At 40.3% G+C, this 23,256-nt stretch overlaps 1 protein-coding gene and 1 pseudogene across 5 annotated transcripts in view; one reads left to right on the plus strand and one right to left on the minus strand.

Moving 5' to 3' along the window:
• The first annotated feature begins 1,046 nt into the window (after positions 1-1,046).
• The window catches only part of CD46 (CD46 molecule), a 54,136-nt gene continuing 31,926 nt past the window's right edge, over positions 1,047-23,256 (plus strand). For all 5 annotated transcript variants that reach the window (XM_060294001.1, XM_060293995.1, XM_060293998.1 and 2 more), the window contains exons 1-3: positions 1,047-1,293; positions 17,160-17,348; positions 17,685-17,787. In XM_060294001.1, coding sequence (XP_060149984.1) covers positions 1,173-1,293; positions 17,160-17,348; positions 17,685-17,787 — 413 coding nt within the window. In that variant the 5' untranslated portion in view covers positions 1,047-1,172. The remainder of the gene's footprint in view (positions 1,294-17,159; positions 17,349-17,684; positions 17,788-23,256) is intronic.
• LOC115850454 (ubiquitin-ribosomal protein eL40 fusion protein-like) lies at positions 21,852-22,387 on the minus strand (annotated as a pseudogene).

Genomic DNA, 23,256 nt, shown 5'->3' on the forward strand with positions numbered 1-23,256 from the left:
GTTGACTTTTTTATTCTTTGCTAGCTAATACGAAGAGAATGTCAGCTCCTTTGTTTGCTGTTTAATACTGGTCATGTTACTTTCCTTTCCTTTTACTAGTCATACAGGTTTACTCACAACTCTACAAATAAATCTTACTCATTCTTAATTTTCCAGCATTGAGAGATTGGTTCACCAGAAAAGTTGTCACTCATCAATTCCTACCCATCCCAACTCTAACGACATTCATTGCTTCCAGAAATATGGCACTTAATGCACCCTTGTCCTTACCCTTTTCATGCATGTATATGTCATCTTCAATAAAACATTTAGTCGTTCGAAGGCAAGACCGTAGAGTTGAGGCCCAATATGCTAGTGGCCCGGTGTTGTTTAATAATTTACCTTCCCAGGGGTGCTCTCCTGGGAATACAGGTGAGACTAATTGACTTTAGCAGTTGGGAGAGCAACAGCCAAACCTTCCATGTTTTTCAAATCTATCAGGCCATGAGAGGCTTCAGTAGCAGAGGCTCAACCACGGAAATCTCAACTATTGCCCCGAATTATGCCTGACTAATGCCAAAGATTGAGCAAGGGCCCAGGTATCCGGACAGTCTGGATTGCCCCAGGTCCAGACTGGAGTCCTGAGGGGTGTCTGCCCCACAGTGACTCACTGCCTGGGCTCTAGGTTTCTGTCTTCAGCTCGATGCGTTTTATTCTTTAATCTAGCGTTCCGGAAAACTGACAATGCTGACCTCGCCAACGCTTGCTTCCTTTCCGCCCTTCCTGCATAGGGTGGTAACAGTCTTTACGAACAGGCGGTGAACAAGCCATTTCTCGCAAACCGCAGCTGTACTTCCGTGTAGGTCCGAAGAAGGAGGAGCCAGGTACAGCCAGGGTCTAAGAGTGAGGCGTAGAGCGGCCCGCGCGCAAGGACTCTTAGACTTAGGCAAGCGCCACGCCCCGCCTCTCCAGGCCTAAGGGCCACCCCCAACACCGAAGCCCCGCCTTACAGCCCGCCTATTGGCCCGGCAGGCCCGTCCATAGAGTCACTTCCGCCCTGGGTACGGCCCAGGCCACGCCCAGCTACGAGACCGCGTTTGACGGTTTGTGACTGTGCGGATTCTTGTCTCTGGTAACTGGACTCAGAAAGATCTCTGCTGAGCTGTTTCAGGTTTCTCGCTGATCTCCCGAAAATGACGGCGCCTTGCTCCTCTCGCAAGGCATCCCCCTACCGCTCCGAGAGTCCATTTTCTTCTAGGTGCTTCGTTGGGATTCTTTTGGTGGCGCTACTGCTCCTGCTTCCCATATCCTCCGGTAGGAGCCTGGAGAAGGTGTCCGCACAGGCGGCGAACTGGAGCGGGTGGGGGGTGAGGCAGGCCGGGTCGCGGGGCAGGCCCGCTGGAGCCGAGGGTCGGGGGAGCTTTGCTTGGTGGCTCGGGGCGGAGGCGCGGGGCTGAGTCCACCCAGGGTCGTAAGGAGTTAGGGTAGAAGGCGTGGCCAGACTGTCCCCGGCTCGTACTGTGTGGGGACCCCGGGGGGTGGTGACCACGTAGTGGCCGAAGAGAAGGCTTGCTTGGTGGCGTGGCTGGGGTTTACCCGGGGCCAAGCTGGGTCTCTAGCAAAAGCTTGCAGGGTGTTTCCGGGACTGATCAGGTGGATAAGGGAGCGCCAAGCCGGGGCTGGTGGTGACGACTTGCTCTTGAGTTGCCCAGGTGCCTGGGGATGTTGCTAGGCTGGTGCTGTGCTCGTGGAGAGAGTTTGCCCTGTGTTCCCTGGGCGGGATGACGCCTTGTGCCCTGCTGGGCGTGGTTAGGGGAGCCCAGGCCAGGTGTACGCAAGTGTGTGGCCAGCGCTGCCGAGCCGAGTGTGGGACAAGGAAGCTTACTGCTTGCTTTAAGTGGGCCTGCGGAGCAGATGTTGTGCCTGTAGCACTCCGGTGAGAGCAGGCTCTGGGAGCCTGGGATTTAGAGGGTTTGAAAGCGGGCAAGGTGCTTTTTGTAAATAAAGTTAACAGGAAACTTGGTACTCGAGATCGTATTGATATTGATTTGCAGGTTCTTCTTTTTTTTTTTTTCTTTGCAATAGAGTTATCTTCCTGTTCTCATCCAATAGACAATATTCAGTTCTATTACCGAATGGCTTTTTGGCATTGCTTTCCTTCTTTCTGAAGGTTGGGTCATGTTTGAGGGGCTATCCGAAGCAACCTAAAAAACACTGGTAGCCAAATCTACCGAAAAATGAGTATCCTAAGAAGTGAACCAGAAATGGTGGTAGTCTGGTTTTCTCCTATAGCTCATAAACTAAACCTGAAGGCCCAACCACTAGGTTTGTTTCATGTTTCACAGAAAGCACTTTTTTTTTTTTGCAATAGGCGGGCCTCTCACTGCTGTGGCCTCTCCCGTTGCGGAGCAACAGGCTCCGGACGCGCAGGCTCAGCGGCCATGGCTCACGGGCGCAGCCTGGCATGTGAGATCTTCCCGGACCGGGGCACGAACCCGTGTCCCCTGCATCGGCAGGCGGACTCTCAACCACTGCGCCACCAAGGAAGCCCCACAGAAAGCACTTTGAAGTACATATATTCTAAAAAAAGGCATGCTTATTGTATAAAACAACCATTTTTAATACTTTGGTAGGTTTCCTTTTGTCTTTATATGTACATATGTTTTCATGCCCAAGTTATTTTTAGGATCCTATTACATATACGGTTTCATTAGCAGCATTCATTCAACAAATACTTGCCTTCTATATGCCAGGTCCTGTACTGGTCCTGAGGATGCACTGGTGAGCAATAACACACCATTCCTATTTTCATGATCCTTATTTCACTATTTGTCTGTCTGCCTACACACATGAATATATGCAGGGACAGTGTTTTGCTCACTGCTCTACCCCCAAGTGCCAGGCACACATTAGGAAATCAAATATTTGCTACAATTTATTGGGAGTGGTAGGCAGTAGCCAAAACATAATACTAATGAATATGTTATAACCCAAGAGAAGTACCCAGGAGGAAAGGAGCATGATTCTTTGACAGCATTTAACAAATGACTGGTGGAAGGGAAGACTTTTCTCTTCATTGAACAAGCCAAACTCTGCCACTTTGCTTTCTGTACTTGCTGTTCCCTTGGTCTTGGGACATTCTCCTGCCTCTAGCATAGTTTGGCTCCTTCTTATTCTTCAAATTCACTTGTGATATTACCTTCTCAGAGGGACCGTCTCTGACCCACTATTTCCAGTAGACACACATGTTCCAGCTCAATTACCCCACTAACTGGTAGTCACTCTCCCAAACTGTTTTCTGTTCTTTCCTTACTAGAATGCAGAGATCTTGGCTGTCTTGTCACACTTGTGGTTGCCTAAGTGTCAACACTCTTGTATAACTCTCAAGTACCAGAAAATTAAAGGTAACATTCGGCTGGGGCTTAGAACCCAGGAAAAACTTCTCTTGCATGGAGGAAGCAAGAGAGCCATGCTTAGGATGGCCTTTCTTTGGTGCCTAAAAAGCTAAGGAAGGAGCAACTGGGGGTCAATCTATCTTCTCCTGATAGTAGAATCCTCAGGTCTCACCATACTCGTCTTGCTTATTACGGATCATTTTAAAAGTTTATTTCTATGCCAGAGAGGTGTGGGGATGGAACAGCAGTACTAACAAGAAATTAAAAGGATATTTTTAAAGAATAATAATGTTTAGAATAGGCTTAAAGCTAGATGTTGAAGGATATGATGAGAACTATTTAAAATAGAGGAGGGCTTCCCTGGTGGCGCAGTGGTTGAGAGTCCACCTGCCGATTCAGGGGACGCGGGTTCGTGCCCCGGTCCGGGAAGATCCCACATGCCATGGAGCAGCTGGGCCTGTGAGCCATGGCCGCTGAGCCTGCGCGTCCGGAGCCTGTGCTCCGCAACGGGAGAGGCCACAACAGTGAGAGGCCCACGTACCAAAAAAAAAAAAAAAAAAAAAGTAAAATAGAGGAAAATAGAGGGATTTCCCTGGTGGCGCAGTGGTTAAGAATCTGGGACACGGGTTCAATCCCTGGTCTGGGAAGATCCCACATGCCACGGAGCAACTAAGCCTGTGTGCCAAAACTACTGAGCCTGCGCTCTAGAGCCCGCGAGCTACAACTACTGAGCCCGCGTGCCACAACTACGGAAGCCCGTGCACCTAGAGGCTGTGCTCCTCAGCAAGAGAAGCCAACGCAATGAGAAGCCCGCCCACCACTACGAAGAGTAGCTTCTGCTCTCTGCAACTAGAGAAAGCCCGCTCGCAGCAACAAAGACCCAATGCAGCCAAAAATAAATGAAAATAAAATAAAATAGAGGAAAATAGATAAATAAAATGAATAGCACGTATTGTGGAAGGTAACAAAACTAGAAATGGAGGAAAAACAAGGTGAGGTTTTAAGGCTGAAAGGTAAAATCAGGATAGGTGGGAAACATAGATGAGGTACAAATGCGAACTTACTATACTGGCAGGGAAAGTATGTGGATAAAATAAATATTTCACTGAAGCAGCTCATGAGGAGAAGGTTTTGTAAGTGGGCAGTGTGTGCTTGGGAGGCTTGCCATCTCAGAGGTAGTTGCCAAATGGTAGGGGATCACAGAAGGGACCAGTCTCATTCCTCCAGAATGGGTCTGCTTTTTGGAACAAAACCTACAATTTCCTTTTATGGGTGGTTTCTTCTGACTGTTTTAGGTCTTTTCTTTCTTCCTAATGAAAGAAGCCAAGATCAATAAGTGCTTACACAGTAGTTTCTTAGTTTCTTACTCTACATATTACAGTGTAGGGAGAACAGTCCTTATCTGGTCAGTTGCTAGGTTACATATACTGGGAGATATGAGACAAAAGAAATTAAGTGGTCAAATATTTCTCCAGTGCATAATGCTTTAAGATGATTATTTTCAATATTAGATTCATTATACTATATTCTTTACCATTGGTTTCTGTTTAACAGCAGTGGTTCTTTGAGAACCAAAGTTTTTTGAATAGCAGCTATGAGGGACATACTGTGTGAGGTGTTGTGGCCACATGGATGGATGGAGTCCACTGGTGAGCTGAGAGATCCGTGCAGAGGAGAGTCCAAGAGAAGGGGACTGGTCACTGCCTCCCCAGGAGAATCAGAAAGTACTTCCCAGAGGAGATGTTGAGTGGATTAAGTTAAAGAAGACAAGAGTTGAACAGGAGTTGCTCCTGAGCAGGAGGAAGGGTGTTCAGAGCAGAGGGAGCATTGTGAGCAAAGGCTCAGAGATGTGGCATGGCTCAGGGCAGTCATGGACTGCCTAGTTACCCTGTGTGGCAGCAGTAGAGCAAAGGAGGCAAGAGGAAGGCAGCGCTATAGATCACAGAGTGAATAATTGTGAAAAGAACAAGATAGGTAGCAATGAACAACCATCGTAATAAAAATCACCTGTTGTTTTTGGGCACCTTGACTTAGCAGAATGCAAATCTAAACTAAGGTTGCTTTAATTTCCCTAGGCTCAGTATAAGACCATTTCTTGAGGACTAAATTGCAGACAGAGTGTGTTGGTGTAACCATGCAAGGGTTCCAGGTTAGAGACAGTGATGGGAAATGGTGTTGGCAGTAGAACTAGGCTGCCTGGCTTCACTCCTGGGTCTGGTACCTTCTGGGAATGTATTCTTAAGCAAGTTACTTCATGGCTCAGATTGCTCATCTTAAAGAGGGTGAAATAGTACGTAACTCATAGGATGTGTATGAAGAGTAAGTTAGTTTAAAAGGACTTAAAATATAGTTGGTACAGGTAGTGCTTAAATGTGCTATTTCCAAGATAATTAATATCATTTCTTTTGTTGTTAGAAACAAGTTCTGGGATCTTTCATACCATACTTTAGGAAAAAAATGTAACCAACAGGATTTGGAGTTCTCCTTTGAGAATGTTAAAATGCCATTTCTAGTCATAGCAGTATTGGAGAATGGGTTCAAATAAATAAAGCACAAGTATTTTGACATTAAAAAAAAACTCTGATAAAGGGAAACATCTGTAACTAAAGCAATGGAAAAAATTTGAGGAAAGGCATACAAAAGCAAAGAAAAATGATGATTTGCAGATATCTCTGGAACAGGTTGGCTGAACAGTATAAAGAATTTGAATTTTGATCCAAGAGTTTATAGAACTGATAACAGTGCCCCTTCAGCTCTGGCGTCAGGAACTAGAAATGCAGTGAAGAATGAGACATCGTCCTCAAGAAGGTTACAGTCTCCTAGGGAGTACAAACAATGAACAATTACAGTATGAAAATTGCTATGAAAGAAATAAATTGGGGCTCATGAGGACATTTAACTGAATTTTTTGGGTGAGAAATGTTAGGAGCCTCCAGGAAGGAGTGGCATCTAAGATGAAACTGAAGGATGAGTAGGTGGGAGGAATGGCAGGGTCTCTGGTCAAAGCTGAAGTAATATGATGCAAGGAGGTCTAGAGTGCTAAAGTAAGTTGAGTAATTTAATGGGCACTACTAGTGGAATTGAATGTGGCTTAGAAGAGTATGCAAGAGTGAGCAGATATTAAAGCTCTGTTAGCCATGTCAAGGAACCTTAGACATTATCATGAGGGAAACAGGGAGCCATTGAAACATATCTGACTTGGAAGGGCCTTGGTCCTAGTATCATATCAGTATTACTCTGGTGGCAGTGTGAAAATGAACTGAATGAAAGGTGGCAAGACCAGTAAGGAGACCTATTCAGAAACTCTTGTAGCAATCCAGATAAGAAATGATAGTGGCTTGAATTAGAAGTAAAGGTGGAAACGGAGAGAGGGAACAGGCATTTCAGTTGTGGAAAACATGTATCTTGTTTGCTGGCTTCATTATGTTATTTGAGATAGTGTGACACATTCCAAGTGGAGCTGTGGGGAGGCAGTTGAACACATAGACTTGGTACCCCAGCTAAGATCTACGATGGAGAGAGGGATTTGGGAGGCAGCTCTCATCAGTTGTAATGATGTCATGAGAGTATACATTCTGACCTGGGGGGATTTGCAGAATGAAAATAAGGGGAGCTCGTAGAATAACTCATGAGGAACATCACATTATGCAATCAGACAGAGAAGGAAGAGCAGCCAGAGGACAGGCTGAAAACCAGGCTGGTTTGCTACCTGGAAACCAAGGAAAAGAGCTTTTTAGGCACAAGAGAGCAAAGAGAGAATGAACAATAGCTCCAGATGTTATAGACAGGGTAATTAAAATTACTGCGGGAGAGAGTGTTAGGGTGAATTTACCAAGAGGGAGGCTACTTAATGACTTCGAACATGATTTATGTGATTTTTTTATAGGCCTAGAAATGAGTGGAACATGAGAAATTAAATAAAATTTGAAAATAGGTTGTGTAGAGTGAGAAAAGGGGAAGTTTCGTCAGGTTTCATTGAGGTTCCGGTTTGGGTCAGAGACCATGATTTTCTAAAGGTACCACCTGGGCAGGGGTGTGGGTGTGTGCTTACGTCAGAGAGTTATTTTTATTTTTTGCAAGCAGGTAGAGAGTGCTTGCATAATTTTTGTAAGTGTACAGAAGGTGAACAGTTTTCTTGATCCATATTAGGGACTATTTCACCTTCCTGAAACTCATCTGGAAAATTGGGGAATTTTCTGAATGCAGCCTATCATATGATATAATGGCATCTGTTATTAAAGTGTAGCATTGCAGCCTAATAACAATTACATTTTAAATTCTCTAGAAAAAAACTCAGTCCATATACTATTTTTCTGATGCTGGGAATGTTTAGTTTGAAAATCCTCATAGGAAAAAAGAATTCAGTATTCTGAGCAAGAGAAGAAGATATTTGATTATAAAACAAGTATGATATTAGACCCAGTTATTACAGTATATAAAGCTTGTAATCAACTGATGGCCAAAGCAAATGTTCTAAACTGCACATTGTTGAAGGCATGTCTTTCGCGATGCATGTTATTGGGAAGAAATACTGCAAGTTAGTCGAATAGATTGAACCATCCAGTTGACATTTCTTTTTCCATACACAGCACTGTATGTGAGAGTCATATTAGGAATTCTCTCTTCTTTTATGCCTTCAAGATAGTTACTGAGGGCTTCCCTGTTGGCGCAGTGGTTAAGAATCTGTCTGCTACTGCAGGGGGCATGTGTTTGAGCCCTGGTCCAGGAAGATCCCACGTGCCGCGGAGCAACTAAGCCCCTGCGCCACAACTACTGAGCCTGAGCTCTAGAGCCTGTGACCCACAGCTACTGAGCCCACGTGCCACAACTACTGAAGCCAGTGCGCTTAGAGCCTGTGCTCTGTGACAAGAGAAGTCACCGCAGTGAGAAGCCTGCCCACTGCAACGAAGAGTAGCCCCCACTCGCCGCAACTAGAGAAAGCCTGCGCACAGCCCTGAACACCAAAAACAGCCAAAAATAAAAATAATAAATAAAGTAAATCAATTTATTTTAAAAAAAGACAGTTACTGAAATTGAATACATAAAACAAAGAACACTTGTGTAATTTAATCACATGCATGCTGTTACTTGATTTTTTTCTTGGTGCTTCCAGGATATTCTAGAATGATACGTGTTTTTATCTAAAATGGAATTATATAGCATTTCTAGCCCATTATTTCCTATTGTAAAATGAGAATGTATGGCTCAGGGTATTCAGTAAATTTAATGTTATTAATAAAATTCAACTCTTTACTAATCTTTTAAAAAAATGCTTTTAATAACTATGGCTCTTTGTTTGTTTTTTGCTTTTGCCTTGTTTTGGGCAGTTGATTGAGGAGCATTCATGTAACAAGATCAGCACAGTGGAAATGTTCAAAACATTTGCTAAATGCTGAAACAATTTCAGCACATGACGTAAACGAAATGTTGGACAGTGTATTGAGAGAGGAGTTTAGAATTTAGAATAAGATGTAAAATATTTCACTTGTTTAGACTTCTCTCTTGACCAGTCTCAATCTGAAGACCAAGATCCAGGGAGTAAGAAAGAAAAAGTTCCTCAGGGACCAGAATAGGTCTCTCTTCTTTCTCCTTAGGTTCTTTTTATTTTTTTAACAACTTTATTAGAGTATAATTGTTTTACAGTGGTGTGTTACTTTCTGCTTTATAACAAAGTGAATCAGCTGTACATATACATATATCCCCATATCTCCTCCCTCTTGTGTCTCCCTCCCACCCTCCCTATCCCACCCCTCTAGATGGTCACAAAGCACCAAGCTGATCTCCCTGTGCTATGCGGCTGCTTCCCACTAGCTATCTGTTTTACATTTGGTAGCGTATATATGTCCCTGTAGCACTCTCACTTTGTCCCAGCTTACCCTTCCCCCTCCCCATGTCCTCAAAGCCATTCTCTACATCTGCGTCTTTATTCCTGTCCTGTCCCTAGGTTCTTCAGAACCATTTTTTTTTCTTTACATTCCATATATATGTGTTAGCATACGGTATTTGTTTTTCTCTTTCTGACTTACTTCACTCTGTATGACAGTCTCTAGGTCCATCCAGCTCACTACAAGTAACTCAATTTCGTTTCTTTTTATGGCTGAGTAATATTCCATTGTATATATGTGCCACATCTTCTTTATCCATTCATATGTTGATGGGCACTTAGGTTGCTTCCATGTCCTGGCTACTGTAAATAGAGCTGAAATGAACATGTGGTACATGACTCTTTTTGAATTATGCTTTTCTCAGGGTATATGCCTAGTAGTGGGATTGCTGGGTCGTATGGTAGTTCTAATTTTAGTTTTTTAAGGAAACTCCATACTGTTCTCCATAGTGGCTGTATCAATTTACATTCCCGCCAACAGTGCAAGAGTGTTCCCTTTTTTCCACACCCTCTCCAGCATTTATTGTTTGTAGATTTTTTGATGATGGCCTTTCTGACTGGTGTGAGGTGATACCTCATTGTAGTTTTGGTTTGCATTTCTCTAATGATTAGTGACATTGAGCATCCTATCATGTGTTTGTTGGCGATCTGTATATCTTCTTTGGAGAAATGTCTGTTTAGGTCTTCTGCCCATTTTTGGATTGGGTTGTTTGTTTTTTTGATATTGAGCTGCATGAGCTGCTTGTAAATTTTGGAGATTAAACCTTTGCCAGTTGCTTCGTTTGCAAATATTTTCTCCCATTCTTACGGTTGTCTTTTCATCTTGTTTATAGTTTCCTTTGCTGTGGAAAAGCTTTTAAGTTTAATTAGGTCCCATTTGTCTATTTTTGTTTTTATTTTCTTTACTCTAGGAGGTGGGTCAAAAAGGATCTTGCTGTGATTTATGTCATAGAGTGTTCTGCCTATGTTTTCCTCTAAAAGTTTTATAGTGTGTGGCCTTACATTTAGGACTTTAATCCATTTTGTGTTTATTTTTGTGTATGGTGTTAGGAAGTGATCTAATTTCATTCTTCTCCATGTAGCTGTCCAGTTTTCCCAGCACCACTTATTGAAGAGGGTGTCTTTTCTCCATTGTATAGTCTTGCCTCCTTTATCAAAGATAAGGTGACCATATGTGCATGGGTTTATCTCTGGGCTTTCTATCCTGTTCCATTGATCTATATTTCTGTTTTTGTGCCAGTACCATACTGTCTTGATTACTGTAGCTTTGTAGTATAGTCTGAAGTCCAGAAGCCAGATTCCTCCAGCTCGTTTTTCGTTCTCAAGATTGCTTTGGCTATTTGGGGTCTTTTGTGTTTCCATCCAAATTGTGTAATCTTTTGTTCTACTTCTGTGAAAAATGCCATTGGTAGTTTGATAGGGGTTGCATTGAATCTGTAAATTGCTTTGGGTAGTAGAGTCATTTTCACAATGTTGATTCTTCCAATCCAAGAATATTGTATATCTCTTCATCTGTTTGTATCATCTTTAATTTCTTTCATCAGTGTCTTGTAGTTTTCTGCATACAGGTCTTTTGTCTCCTTAGGTAGGTTTATTCCTAGGTATTTTATTCTTTATGTTGCAATGGTAAATGGGAGTGTTTACTTAATTTCTCTTCCAGATTTTTCATCACTAATGTATAGAAATGCCAGATATTTCTGTGCATTAATTTTGTATCCTGCTACTTTACCAAATTCATCGATTAGCTCTAGTAATTTTGTCGTGGCATCTTTAGGATTCTCTATGTATAGTGTTATCTGAGAACAGTGACAGCTTTACTTCTTTTCTGATTTGAATTCCTTATATTTCTTTTTCGTCTCTGATTGCTGTGGCTAAAACTTCCAAAACTATGTTGAATAATAGTGGTGAGAATTGGCAACCTTGTCTTGTTCCTGATCTTAGTGGAAATGGTTTCAGTTTTTCACCATTGAGAACGATGTTGGCTGTGGGTGTGTCCTATATGACCTTCATTATGTTGAGGTAAGTTCCCTCTATGCCTACTTTCTGCAGGGTTTTTATCATAAATGGGTGTTGAATTTTGTTGAAAGCTTTCTCTGCATCTATTGACATGATCATATGGTTTTTCTCCTTCAGTTTGTTAATATGGTGTATCACATTGATTGATTTGCGTATATTGAAGAATCCTTGCATTCTTGGGATCAACCCCAATTGATCATGGTGTAGGATCCTTTTAATGTGCTGTTGGATTCTGTTTGCTAGTATTTTGTTGAGGATATTTTCATCTATGTTCATCAGTGATATTGGCCTGTAGTTTTCTTTCTTTGTGACATGTTTGTCTGGTTTTGGTATCAGGGTGATGGTGGCTTGGTAGAATGAGTTTGGGAGTGTTCCTCCCTCTGCTACATTTTGGAAGAGTTTTAGAAGGATAGATGTTAACTCCTCTCTAAATGTTTGATAGAATTCGCCTGTGAAGCCATCTGGTCCTGGGCTTTTTTGTTTGTTTGTTTTTGTTTTTTCTTTTTGCAGTACACGGGCCTCTCATTGTTATGGCCTCTCCAGTTGTGGAGCACAGGCTCCGGATGCGCAGGCTCAGCGGCCATGGCTCATGGGCCCAGCTGCTCTGTGGCATGTGGGATCTTCCCGGACTGGGTCATGAACCCGTGTCCCCTGCATTGGCAGGCGGACTCTCAACCACTGTGCCACCAGGGAAGCCCAGGTCCTGGGCTTTTGTTTATTGGAAGATTTTTACTCACCTTCTCAATTTCAGTGCTTGTGATTGGTCTGTTTATATTTTCTGTTTCTTCCTGGTTCAGTCTCGGAAGGTTGTGCTTATCTAAGAATTTGTCCATTTCTTCCAGGTTGTCCATTTTATTGGCATATAGTTGCTTGTAGTAATCTCTCATGATCCTTTGTATTTCTGCCGTGTCAGTTGTTACTTCTCCTGTTTCATTTCTAATTATATTGATTTGAGACTTCTCCCTTTTTTTTTTTTTGGTGAGTCTCTCTAATGGTTTATCAATTTTGTTTATCTTCTCAGAGAACCAGCCTTTAGTTTTATTGATGTTTGCTATTGTTTCCTTCATTTCTTTTTCATTTATTTCTGATCTGATCTTTATGATTTCTTTCCTTCTGCTAACTTTGGGGGTTTTTTGTTCTTCTTTCTCTAATTGCTTTACGTGTAAGGTCAGGTTGTTTATTTGAGATGTTTCTTGTTTCTTGAGGTCGGATTGTATTGCTATAAACTTCCTTCTTAGCACTGCTTTTGCTGCATCCCATAGGTTTTGGGTCGTCGTGTTTTCATTGAGATTTTTTTCTAAGTATTTTTTGATTTCCTCTTTGATTTCTTCAGTGATTGGTTAGTAGTATATTGTTTAGCCTCCATGTGCTTGTATTTTTTACAGATTTTTTTTCCTAAAATTGATATCTAGTCTCATAACGTTGTGGTCAGAAAAGATACTTGATATGATTTCAATTTTCTTAAATTTACCAAGGCTTGATTTGTGACCCAAGATATGATCTATCCTGGAGAATGTTCCAGGAACACTTGAGAAGAAAGTGTATTTTGTTGTTTTTGGATGGAATGTCCAAAAAATATCAATGAAACTCATCTTGTGTAATGTATCATTTAAAGCCTGTGTTTCATTATTCATTTTCATTTTGGATGATCTGTCCATTGGTGAAAGTGGGGTGTTAAAGTCCCCTACTATGATTGTGTTACTCTCGATTTCCCCATTTATGGCTATTAGCATTTGTCTTATATACTGAGGTGCTCCTATGTTGGGTGCATGAATATTTACGATTGTTATATCTTCTTGGATTGATCCCTTGATCTTTATGTAGTGTTCTTCCTTGTCTTTTATAACATTCTATATTTTAAAGTCTATTTTGTCTGACATGAGAATTGCTACTACAGCTTTCTTTGGATATCCATTTGCATGAAATATCTTTTTCCATCCCCTCACTTTCAGTCTGTATGTGTCCCTAGGTCTGAAGTGGGTCTCTTGTAGACAGCATATATATGGGTCTTGTTTTTGTATCCATTCAGCCAGGCTTTGTTTTGGTTGGAGCATTTAATCCATTTACATTTAAGGTAATTATCCATATGTCTGTTCCTATTACCATTTTCTTAATTGTTTTCGTTTGTTATTGTAGTTCTTTTCCTTCTCTTGTGTTTCCTGCCTAGAGAAGTTCCTTTAGCATTTGTTGTAAAGCTGGTTTATGGTGCTGAATTCTCATAGCTTTTGCTTGTCTGTAAAGGTTTTCATTTCTACATCGAACCTGAATGAGATCCTTGCTGGATAGAGTAATCTTGGTTGTAGGTTCTTCCCTTTCATCACTTTAAATATGTCCTGCCACTCCCTTCTGGCTTACAGAGTTTCTGCTGGAAGATCAGCTGTTAACCTTATGGGGATTCCCTTGTATGTTATTTGTTATTTTTCCCTTGCTGCTTTTAATATTTTTTCTTTGTATGTAATTTTTCATAGTTTGATTAATACGTGTCTTGGCATGCTTCTCCTTGGATTTATCCTGTATGGGACTCTGCACTTCCTGGGCTTGATTGACCATTTCCTTTCACCATATTAAGGAAGTTTTTAACTATAATCTCTTCAAATATTTTCTCAGTCCCTTTCTTTCTCTCTTCTTCTTCTGGGACCCCTATAATTTGAATGTTGGTGCATTTAAAGTTGTCCCAGAGGTCTTTAAGACTGTCCTCAATTCTTTTCATTCTTTTTTCTTTATTCTCCTCTGTAGTAGTTATTTCCACTATTTTGTCTTCCAGGTCAATTATCGGTTCTTCTGCCTCAGTTATTCTGCTATTGATTCGTTCTAGAGAATTTTTAATTTCACTGTGTTTTTCATTATTGTCTGTTTGCTCTTTAGTTCTTCTAGGTCCTTGTTAAACGTTTCTTGGATTTTCTCCATTCTGTTTCCAAGATTTTGAGTCATCTTTACTATCATTACTCTGAATTCTTTTCCAGGTAGACTACCTATTTCCTCTTCATTTGTTTGGTCTGGTGGGTTTTTACCTTGCTCCTTCATCTGCTGTGTTTCTCTGTTTTCTCATTTTGCTTAACTTACTGTGTTTGGGGTCTCCTTTTCACAGGCTGCAGGTTCGTAGTTCCCATTGTTTTTGGTGTCTGACCCCAGTGGGTGAGGTTGATTCAGTGGGTTGTGTAGGCTTCCTCGTGGAGGGGACTAGTGCCTGTGTTCTGGTCGATGAGGCTGGATCTTGTCTTTCTGGTGGGTAGGACCACGTCCAGTGGTGTGATTTGGGGTGTCTGTCACCTTATTATGATTTTAGGCAGCCTCTGTGCTAAGGGTGGGGTTGTGTTGCTGTCTTGTTAGTTGGTTGGCATATGGTGTGCAGCACTGTAGCTTGCTGGTGATTGAGTGGAGCTGGGTCTTAGGGTTGAGTTGGACATCTCTGGGAGATCTTTCACTGTTTGATATTACTTTGCGCCGGAGGTCTCTGGTGGATCAGTGTCCTGAACTCGGCTCTCTCACCTCAGAGGCACAGGCCTGACACCCGCCTGGAGCACCAAGACCCTGTCAGCCACACAACTCAGAAGAAAAGGGAGGAAAAAAGAAATAAATAAGTAAAATAAAGTTATTAAAATAGAAAATAAAATTATTAAAAATTTAAAGAATTGTTAAAGTAATAAAAGAAAGAAAGAAAGAAGAGAGCAACCAAATCAAAAAACTAATCCACCAATGATAACAAGTTCTAGAAACTATACTAAAAAAAAAAAAAAAAGGACAAACACAACCCTAGGACAAATTGTGAAAGCAAAGCTACATAGACAAAATCACACAAAGAAGCATACACATACACACTCAGAAAAAGATAAAAATGAAGAAAAAATATATATCTATATATTTTTATAAAGGGAAGAGAGCAACCAAATGTATAAACAAATCTACCAATGATAATAAACTCTAAATACTAAACTAAGATAAACATAAAACCAGAAACAAATTAGATGCAGAAAGCAAACCCCAAGTCTACAGTTGCTCCCAAAGTCCACCGCCTTAATTTTGGTATGATTCATTGTCTATTCAGGTATTTCAGAGGTGCAGGGTACATCAAGCTGATTATGGAGATTTAATCCGCTGTTCCTGAGGCTGGTGGGAGAAATTTCCCTTTCTCTTCTTTGTTCGCACAGCTCCTGGGGTTTAGCTTTGGATTTGGCCCCACCTCTGCGTGTAGGTCGCCTGAGGGCGTCTGTTCTTTGCTCAGCCAGGACGGGGTTAAAGTAGCAGCTGATTGGGGGGCTCTGGCTCACTCAGGCTGGCGTAGGGGGAGGAAGGGGTATGGAATGTGAGGTGAGCCTGCGGCGGCAGAGGCCAGCGTGACATTGCACCAGCCTGAGGCGCACCGTGCGTTCTCCCGGGGAAGTTGTTCCTGGATGCCGGGACCCTGGCAGTGGCGGGCTGCACAGGCTCCCGGGAGGGGAGGTGTAGTGACCTGTGCTTGCACACAGGCTTCTTGGTGGCAGCAGCAGCAGCCTTAGCGTCTCATGCCCGTCTCTGGGGTCCGCGCTGATAACCGTGGCTCGCACCCATCTCCTCCTTAGGTTCTTAACTTTATAAGAGAGGCCTCTGAATTCCTTTAGTCCTTTAGGACTTAATATGTCTCCATCACATTGTTTTACATAATTTTTCTAACAGATTTGTTAGGTTATCAAGTGTCCAGATAGTTAAAAGCAAGAGGGGGCTTCCCTGGTGGCGCAGGTGTTGAGAGTCCGCCTGCCAATGTGGGGGACACGGGTTCGTGCCCCGGTCCGGGAGGATCCCACATGCCGTGGAGCGGCTGGGCCCGTGAGCCATGGCCGCTGAGCCTTTGTGTCCGGAGCCTGTGCTCCACAACGGGAGAGGCCACAGCAGTGAGAGGCCCGCGTACCGCAAAAAAAAAAAAAAAAAAAAGCAAAAAAAATAAAGCAAGAGGGCTTGCTGAGGTAGAAATGACATTATTCTAGGGAGTAAAAAACTCCTTCCCTCAACACCCCCCCAAAAAATCCCAGAAGTACAAAATTATAAAAGCATAACAATATAATAGCTTTACTGTTGGAATATATTGGATAAACAACCCAAACAGCTACCTCAGGGAGCTTCTGAGGAATGAGCAATCCGTTGATCTGTGAAGGAAAGTTAAATTATATTTAAAGTAATGTCAAAGAGAGCAAGTTGTTTTTTCATGTAATGCTTTTCAGATAGTACATTTTGATATTTACATGGTGTCTATTCACCACTTTTAAAATGCTCAATTCATTAATAGGAAACAAATGAAACTGAGTATTATTTTTTGAAATACTTCGGTCCATAATTATTTTGATTTATGAATCTTACAAGGCATATTTTATATTGATCTCTTACCATAGCATGTCTTGAGTACCAACTGAGTACAGAGTGTAGTAGAGAAAGAAGGCATATGATCACTGCCCTCTAGGACCTTGCCTTCTGAGAGGAAACTGAGCCTGAAATGACAAGTGATCATATGCTTGTGTTTCAAACTATGGAAGAGTAATCTGAACAGAGTGCTGTATACTGTAGGAGACTTCTTAGAGGAGAGGTGAGTTTTGAAATGAATTTAGAAAAAAGTGGGGAAGGATACATACCTAAAATGTATTTATATTTCAAAACTAAAAACATTGATGCTATCTCTTTAATTTACTCTTGAATAAAAATTCATCTTATTCCCTAACAAACCAAAAGTTAATAGGTTGTTATTTAATGTAAGTAAGGCACATACACCACCAGTTGGGTAAAAGCATGGGACAGTCATTTAAAATCTTGCTGAGAACCTTTCCATTTATTCTGTACTACCTACCTGATGCCAGGCCACAGTCCCTGGCTGGTGAATGAGATAAAATATTTTTATGCTCTTATTCTCTTATACCTAGATGCCTGTGGTGAGCCACCAAGGTATGAATCTATGCGGCTCCCGGGTGTCCCTAAACCCAGTTATAGCCCTGGGGAGAGTGTACAGTATGAATGTCGCCCAGGTTACCAGCCCAAGCGTCCTCCTGTTCCTACCTCTGCTGTTTGTCAGAATGATGGTATGTGGCCACTTCTCCAGGAGGCCTGTACAAGTAAGTAAACAAAACTTTTTTTTTTTAATTCAAAAAACTTTTTTATTGCTCTAGAGATTTTTCACACATTTTAGGGTTCATATTTTACGACTGAAATGGGTAGGTTTTAGACAGCAGTGCATTCAGGCTTTGAAAACTCTCCAGGGAACATTTTTTTCCACAATTGGTTGCCTGGGTAAATGTGAATCTTCTTTGATGTTATAATAGTTAAAGAAAGCAAATAATAAAAGATAATAATATTCCCATGAATTCAAGTGAGCAATGTAGAATATTGAATTTGATTCAAATCTGTTTTGAAACTGGTATAAAACAACGAATTTGAAATTTTCCTTTTAGGAAAACAGTGTCCTAACCTAGGGGATCCCACAAATGGCCAAGTAGACTACCCAAATGGAAGTATTCTGTTTGGCTCAGAGGCTCATTATGTTTGTAATGATGGGTAAGTAGGATGCTCCTTAGAGGAAATAATGTTATATGTTACTAAATCCATTTTCATTTTGCCTCTCTTCTTAAACATTCCCACAAAGTTGATTTAATTTTGCTTTCTGTGTGACAAGTTGTACTGTAGCCAAATAACTCTTGGGCTTTTTATGGAGACTGAAAAGATGTGTAACTAATAGAAAGAAATTTAAATTGAAGGAAAGTAAAATTGTGTAATACTTAGTATATGTATTAATAAACCTCTCATAAGCATTAAAAATGTGTTAATCATGGTGACTTTATCCTTGACAACACAATGCACCCTATTTAAAATGGTCAGTTCTCAGAGGTGAAATAGGTTTATGGAACTGGGGGGTAGAGTTGCCAACTGAAGATATTCTTATATCAAAGTAATCTGTAAGATGTCACAAGAACAAAAGTGACCTGGTAAGCTTAGACAATAATGTTGATCAAGATCTCTTAATTGGAAAACCTTATTTTTAAAACTACTACAAAGGAGTGAAGCATCTCAAAAAGTGGTACTGAGGATTTAATAATAGTCTTTGTTTTACAGGGCTCTTTTAATAGCATATGTTAGGGATACTGAACATTTATAAAAAATGTGAATTTAAAAGGTAAATGTAATATGCTATGGAAACACAACTGGTTTTTAAATATTGTCTATGTATCCTGGTAGTTTACTGAGTTTATTTATTAGTTTTTACTGTGTGTGTGTGTGTGTGTGTGTGTGTGTGTGTGTGTGTTTGTGTGTAATCTTTAGGGTTTTTTATGTAGAAGATCATATCCTCTGCAAACCGTGATAATTTTACTTCTTTCTTTCCAAGTTAGAACTATATTTCTTTTTCTTGCTTAATTGCTCTGACTAGAACTTCTAGTACCACGTTGAATAAAAGTGGTAAAAGCAGTTGTTCATGCCTGTTCTGATCTGTTCCAGATTTTAACCACTGAGCATGATGTTTGCTGTTGGATTTTCATGTATGGAGTTTATTATCTTAAGGCAGTTTCCTTCTGTTTCTAGTTTGTTAAGTATTTTTCTTATGAAAAATATTGAATTTTATCAAATGCTTTTTCTGCCTCAATTGAGGTGACCATGTGGTTTTTTTTCCTTTCATTCTTTTGATGTTGCATATTACATTGATTGATTTTTATGTGTTGAGCCATCTCTTGCATTCTAGGAATAATTCCCACTTGGTCATGATGTTTAATCCTTTTAAAATGCTGCTAAATTGTTTGCTAGTATTGTGTTGAGGTTGTTTGCATCAGTGTTCTTAAGGGATAGTGGTCTCTAGCTTTCTTTTCTTGTAGTACCTTTATTGAATTTTGCTATCACCGTAATGCTTGTCTCAGAATGGGTTTGGAAGACTTCCCTCCTTTTCAGGTTTTTGGAAAAGTTTGAGAAGGATTGGTATTACTTCTTTAAATGTTTGGTAGAAATCACCAATGAAACCATCAGATCCAGGATTTTTCTTAATTGGGAGAATTTTGATTACTGATTCAATCTCCTTACTAGTTACAGATCTATTCAGATTATCTGTTTTTGTAATTAACTCTTGGTAGGTTTTGTGTTTCTAGGAATTTGTCCATTATATCTAGTTTATCCATTTGTGGCATTTGTGTAAAATTGTTCATAGTACTCTCATAATAGTTTTTTTTCTGTCAAATCTATAGTGATGTTCCTGCTTTCATTTCTGATTTTAGTAATTTGAGTCTAATCTCTTTGTTTTAGTCAATCTAAGGGTTTGTCACTTTTGTCGCATTTTTTGAAGAACCAACTTTTAGTTTCATTGATATTCTCTCTTGTTTCGCTCTTTTTGTTGTTGTTGTTTATGTCTGTTCTAATCTTTATTATTTGCTTCCTTCTGCTAACTTTGGGTTTATCTTTTTCTGGTTCCTTAAATTGTACACTTAGTTTGTTTTTTCAGAGCTATCGTTTCTTAACGTAAACATTTATAGCTATAAATTTCCCCCTTAGCACTGCTCTTGCCGAATCCCATAAGTTTTAGTATGTTATGTTTTCATTTCCATTCATGTCAAAGTATGTTCTAATTGCCCTGATTTCTTCTTTGAGCCATTGGTTGTTCAAAAGCATATTGTTTAATTTTCATAATTTTATGAATTTTCCAGTTTTCCTTTTGATGTTGATTTTTAAATTCATCCTATTGTGGTCAGAGAATATACTTTTTATGATATCTGGCTTTTAAAATCTATTATTAATATTAATTTGTGGCATAAAACAATTATATTATTAATTATTTATTAAATAATTATGTTTTGAATAACATTAATTTGTCACCTAACATATGGTCTATCCTGGAAAAGTCCCACATGCTCTTGAAAAGACTGTGTATTCTGTTGTTGTTGGGTAGAATGCTTTGTATATATCTGTGAGATCAGGTTGTTTTACTGTGCTGTTGAAGTCCTCTGTTTCCTTATTTATCTTCTGTCTAGTTGTTCTATTCATTATTGTGAGCGAGGTATTGCAGTCTCCAACTATTATGTAGAAATGCTTATTATGTAGAAATGCATATTTCTCCTTTCAATTCTGTCATTTTTTGCTTCATATATTTTGATAGCCTGTCATTAGGTACATAAATGTTTATAATTGTTATATCTTCAGTACTGAATCCTTATTAATATAAAATTTACTTCTTTGTTTCTTGTAACCTTTTTCATTTAAAGTCTATTTTGTCAGATTTTAGTATAGCTACTCTACTGTCTTTTGGTTACTATTTGTGAGAAATATCTTTTTCCAGCCTTTCATTTTCACCGCATTTGTGTCTTTGAATGTCAAGTGAGTCTCTTGTAGACAACATATAGTTGGATCATGTGTTTTTATCCATTCTGCCAATCTCTGTATTTTGATTGGAGAGTTTATTCCATCTACACTTAATATAATTATTGACGAGGAGGGATTTATTTCTATCATTGTGCTACTTGTTTTCTATATGCTTTATAGCTTTTTTCTAGTCCCTCATTTCCTGCATTATTGTTTTCTTTAGTGTGTAGTTGATTTTTGTAGTGAAATGTTTAAATTCCTTTCTCATTTCCTTTTGTGTATATTCTATAGTTATATTGTTTGTGGTTACCATGGGAATTATTTTACATTGAACATTGTACATGGGAATTCCCTGGCGGTCCAGTGGTTAGGACTCTGCACTTCTACTGTAGGGGGCGCGGGTTCAATCCCTGGTTGGGGAACTAAGATCCCACAAGCCTCACAGGGCGGCCAAAAAAACCAAACCAAACCAAAACAAACAATGACAGAATTGAAGGGAGAAATATGCATTTCTACATAATAAGCATTTCGACATAATAGTTGGAGACTGCAAGACCTCGCTCACAATAATGGATAGAACAACTAGACAGAAGATAAATAAGGAAACAGAGGACTTTTTTTCTTTTAGCACTTTGTATCAATCCACGGTCTTCTGGTCTCTGAGTTTCTAATGACAAATCTTAATTAGTATCCCTTGTATGTGATGATTTACTTCTCTCATGCAGCTTTCAGCATTCTTTGTCCTTTGAAAGTCTGATTATCATGTATCTTAGTAAGATGAATACAAAGAGACCTGCACTCAGAATTTTAAGCTTTTGGAGAATTTTAAGCTTTTGGAGAATTTTAAGCTTTTGGCATATTTGTTTCTTTTATTAAATTTGGGAAGTTTTCAGCCATTACTTCTTCAAGTATTCTCTCTGTCCCTTTTGCTCTATCTTCTCCTTCTGAGAGTCCCACAGTGTATTTGTTGGTGTCCCACAGATCCCTTAGGCTTTGTTCACTTTTCTTCAATCTTTTTTCTTTCTGTTTCTTAGAGTCAATAATTTCCACTACCCTATCTCAATTTCACTAATTCTTTTTTCTTCTCAAATATGCCTTTAATTCTTCCAGTGACTTTTTCATTTCCATTAATGTACTTTTCAACTCCAGAATTTACTTTTGGATTCTTTTTAGCTTTTCTAGCTCCTATTGATATTTCCATTTTGTTCACATATTGTTCTCTTGACTTTCTACATTTCTTCCTTTAGTTCTTTGTGCATCTTTATCCCAGTTATTTCTTTCAAATTTTACTGAGGCTCCAGGGCAGGGCTTAGGCAGGGGGCAACCCTGTGGGCAAAAGAAGAGCCAGTGGAGAGGATGTACCTGACCTTCTTCTTGGGGCACAGGTTGTTGGTTTGGCCACACTTCTTCTTGTGGCCGTTGACAGCACTGGTGTGCAGGTGAGCATAACACCTGCAGCAGATCATTTTGTTGCAGTTGTACTTCTGGGAAAGCTGGCAGAGGGAAGACTTGATGATACCACCCTGCAGGTGAAGCACCAAGTGTAGGGTGGATTCTTTCTGGATATTATAGTCTGAGAGAGTACGGCCATCCTCAGCTGTTTGTCTGCAAAAATCAGACTCTGTTGGTGAGGCAGGATGTCCTCAGTGTCTTTGATTTTGGCTTTGACATTCTCAGTGGTGACACTGAGTTTGACCTCAAGAGTGATGGTCTTGCCCGTCAGGGTCTTCACAAAGGTCTGCTGTTTGGCTTCTTCATTGGCTTCTCTGTGTCTGCTGTTTGGCTGCTTCACTGAAGAAAAATGGGGTGGCAGAACTGGCATCCGTTAATTTCCATTGAGAGTGCCTTCACAAGACATTTAAAGTCTTTGATAGATTTGTCATGAGGTCTCCTTCAGAAAAAAATTCTGTTCATGTATTTTTCCACTGTATGAGCCATACTTTTCCTTTCCCGTTTCTTTGTATGCCTTACAACTTTTTTGTTGAATCAATATTTGAATCTAATAATGTGGTAACTCTGGAAATCAGATTCTGCCCACTACCTAGAGCTTACTGTTTTATGGGTTTTTTTGTTTTGGTTTGGTTTGGTTTTTTGATTGTTGTATGGTGTCTCTGTGCTGAGGAGCAGCCTGACATATAAACTTGAAGGTCATCTCAGGTTTTTTCTGAGCCTTTCTCTGGGCAGGCGGAATCATTTTATAATTTTTTTCCACATGGCAGTTATTTTTGAATGTCCTAGTGTTTAATGTCTGGCTCCTGTTAGTGGAAAAAAAGTAAAAGTGAAGGGGAGGGGCAAAGGATGCTGGATTTTAAATCCCTTGGATATCATTTGTCCAGTGTTGAAGGAGCTTGAAAAAGTTGGGGGAGGTGTGACAACAAAGGCTGCCCACCTCTTTTTCTGCTTCTCTGTGATCAGAAGCAGCAGTGATAAGAACACAAATCCCTGATACTTGGAGGGCAGATTCCTTTTTGCCCACCCTAGCTCCCACAGGCTACTTATAAGCTGCTCTAGCAACACGTGTACAGATGCCAGCTGGGTGGGGGGGGATAGGTAGCTGCCACTGTGCTAAGAGCTAAAATTGACTCAAAGCAAGTTAATTTACCTAAGTCTTCTCCTAGTAATTGCAAGCCATGGACAGATTCTAGACTTCCAAAATAGTGATATCAGGCAGATTCTGTCAGTGTCATCATC

This window comes from Globicephala melas, chromosome 1 (assembly GCF_963455315.2).
Source record: "Globicephala melas chromosome 1, mGloMel1.2, whole genome shotgun sequence".
In the NCBI taxonomy this organism is placed as follows: domain Eukaryota; kingdom Metazoa; phylum Chordata; class Mammalia; order Artiodactyla; family Delphinidae; genus Globicephala; species Globicephala melas.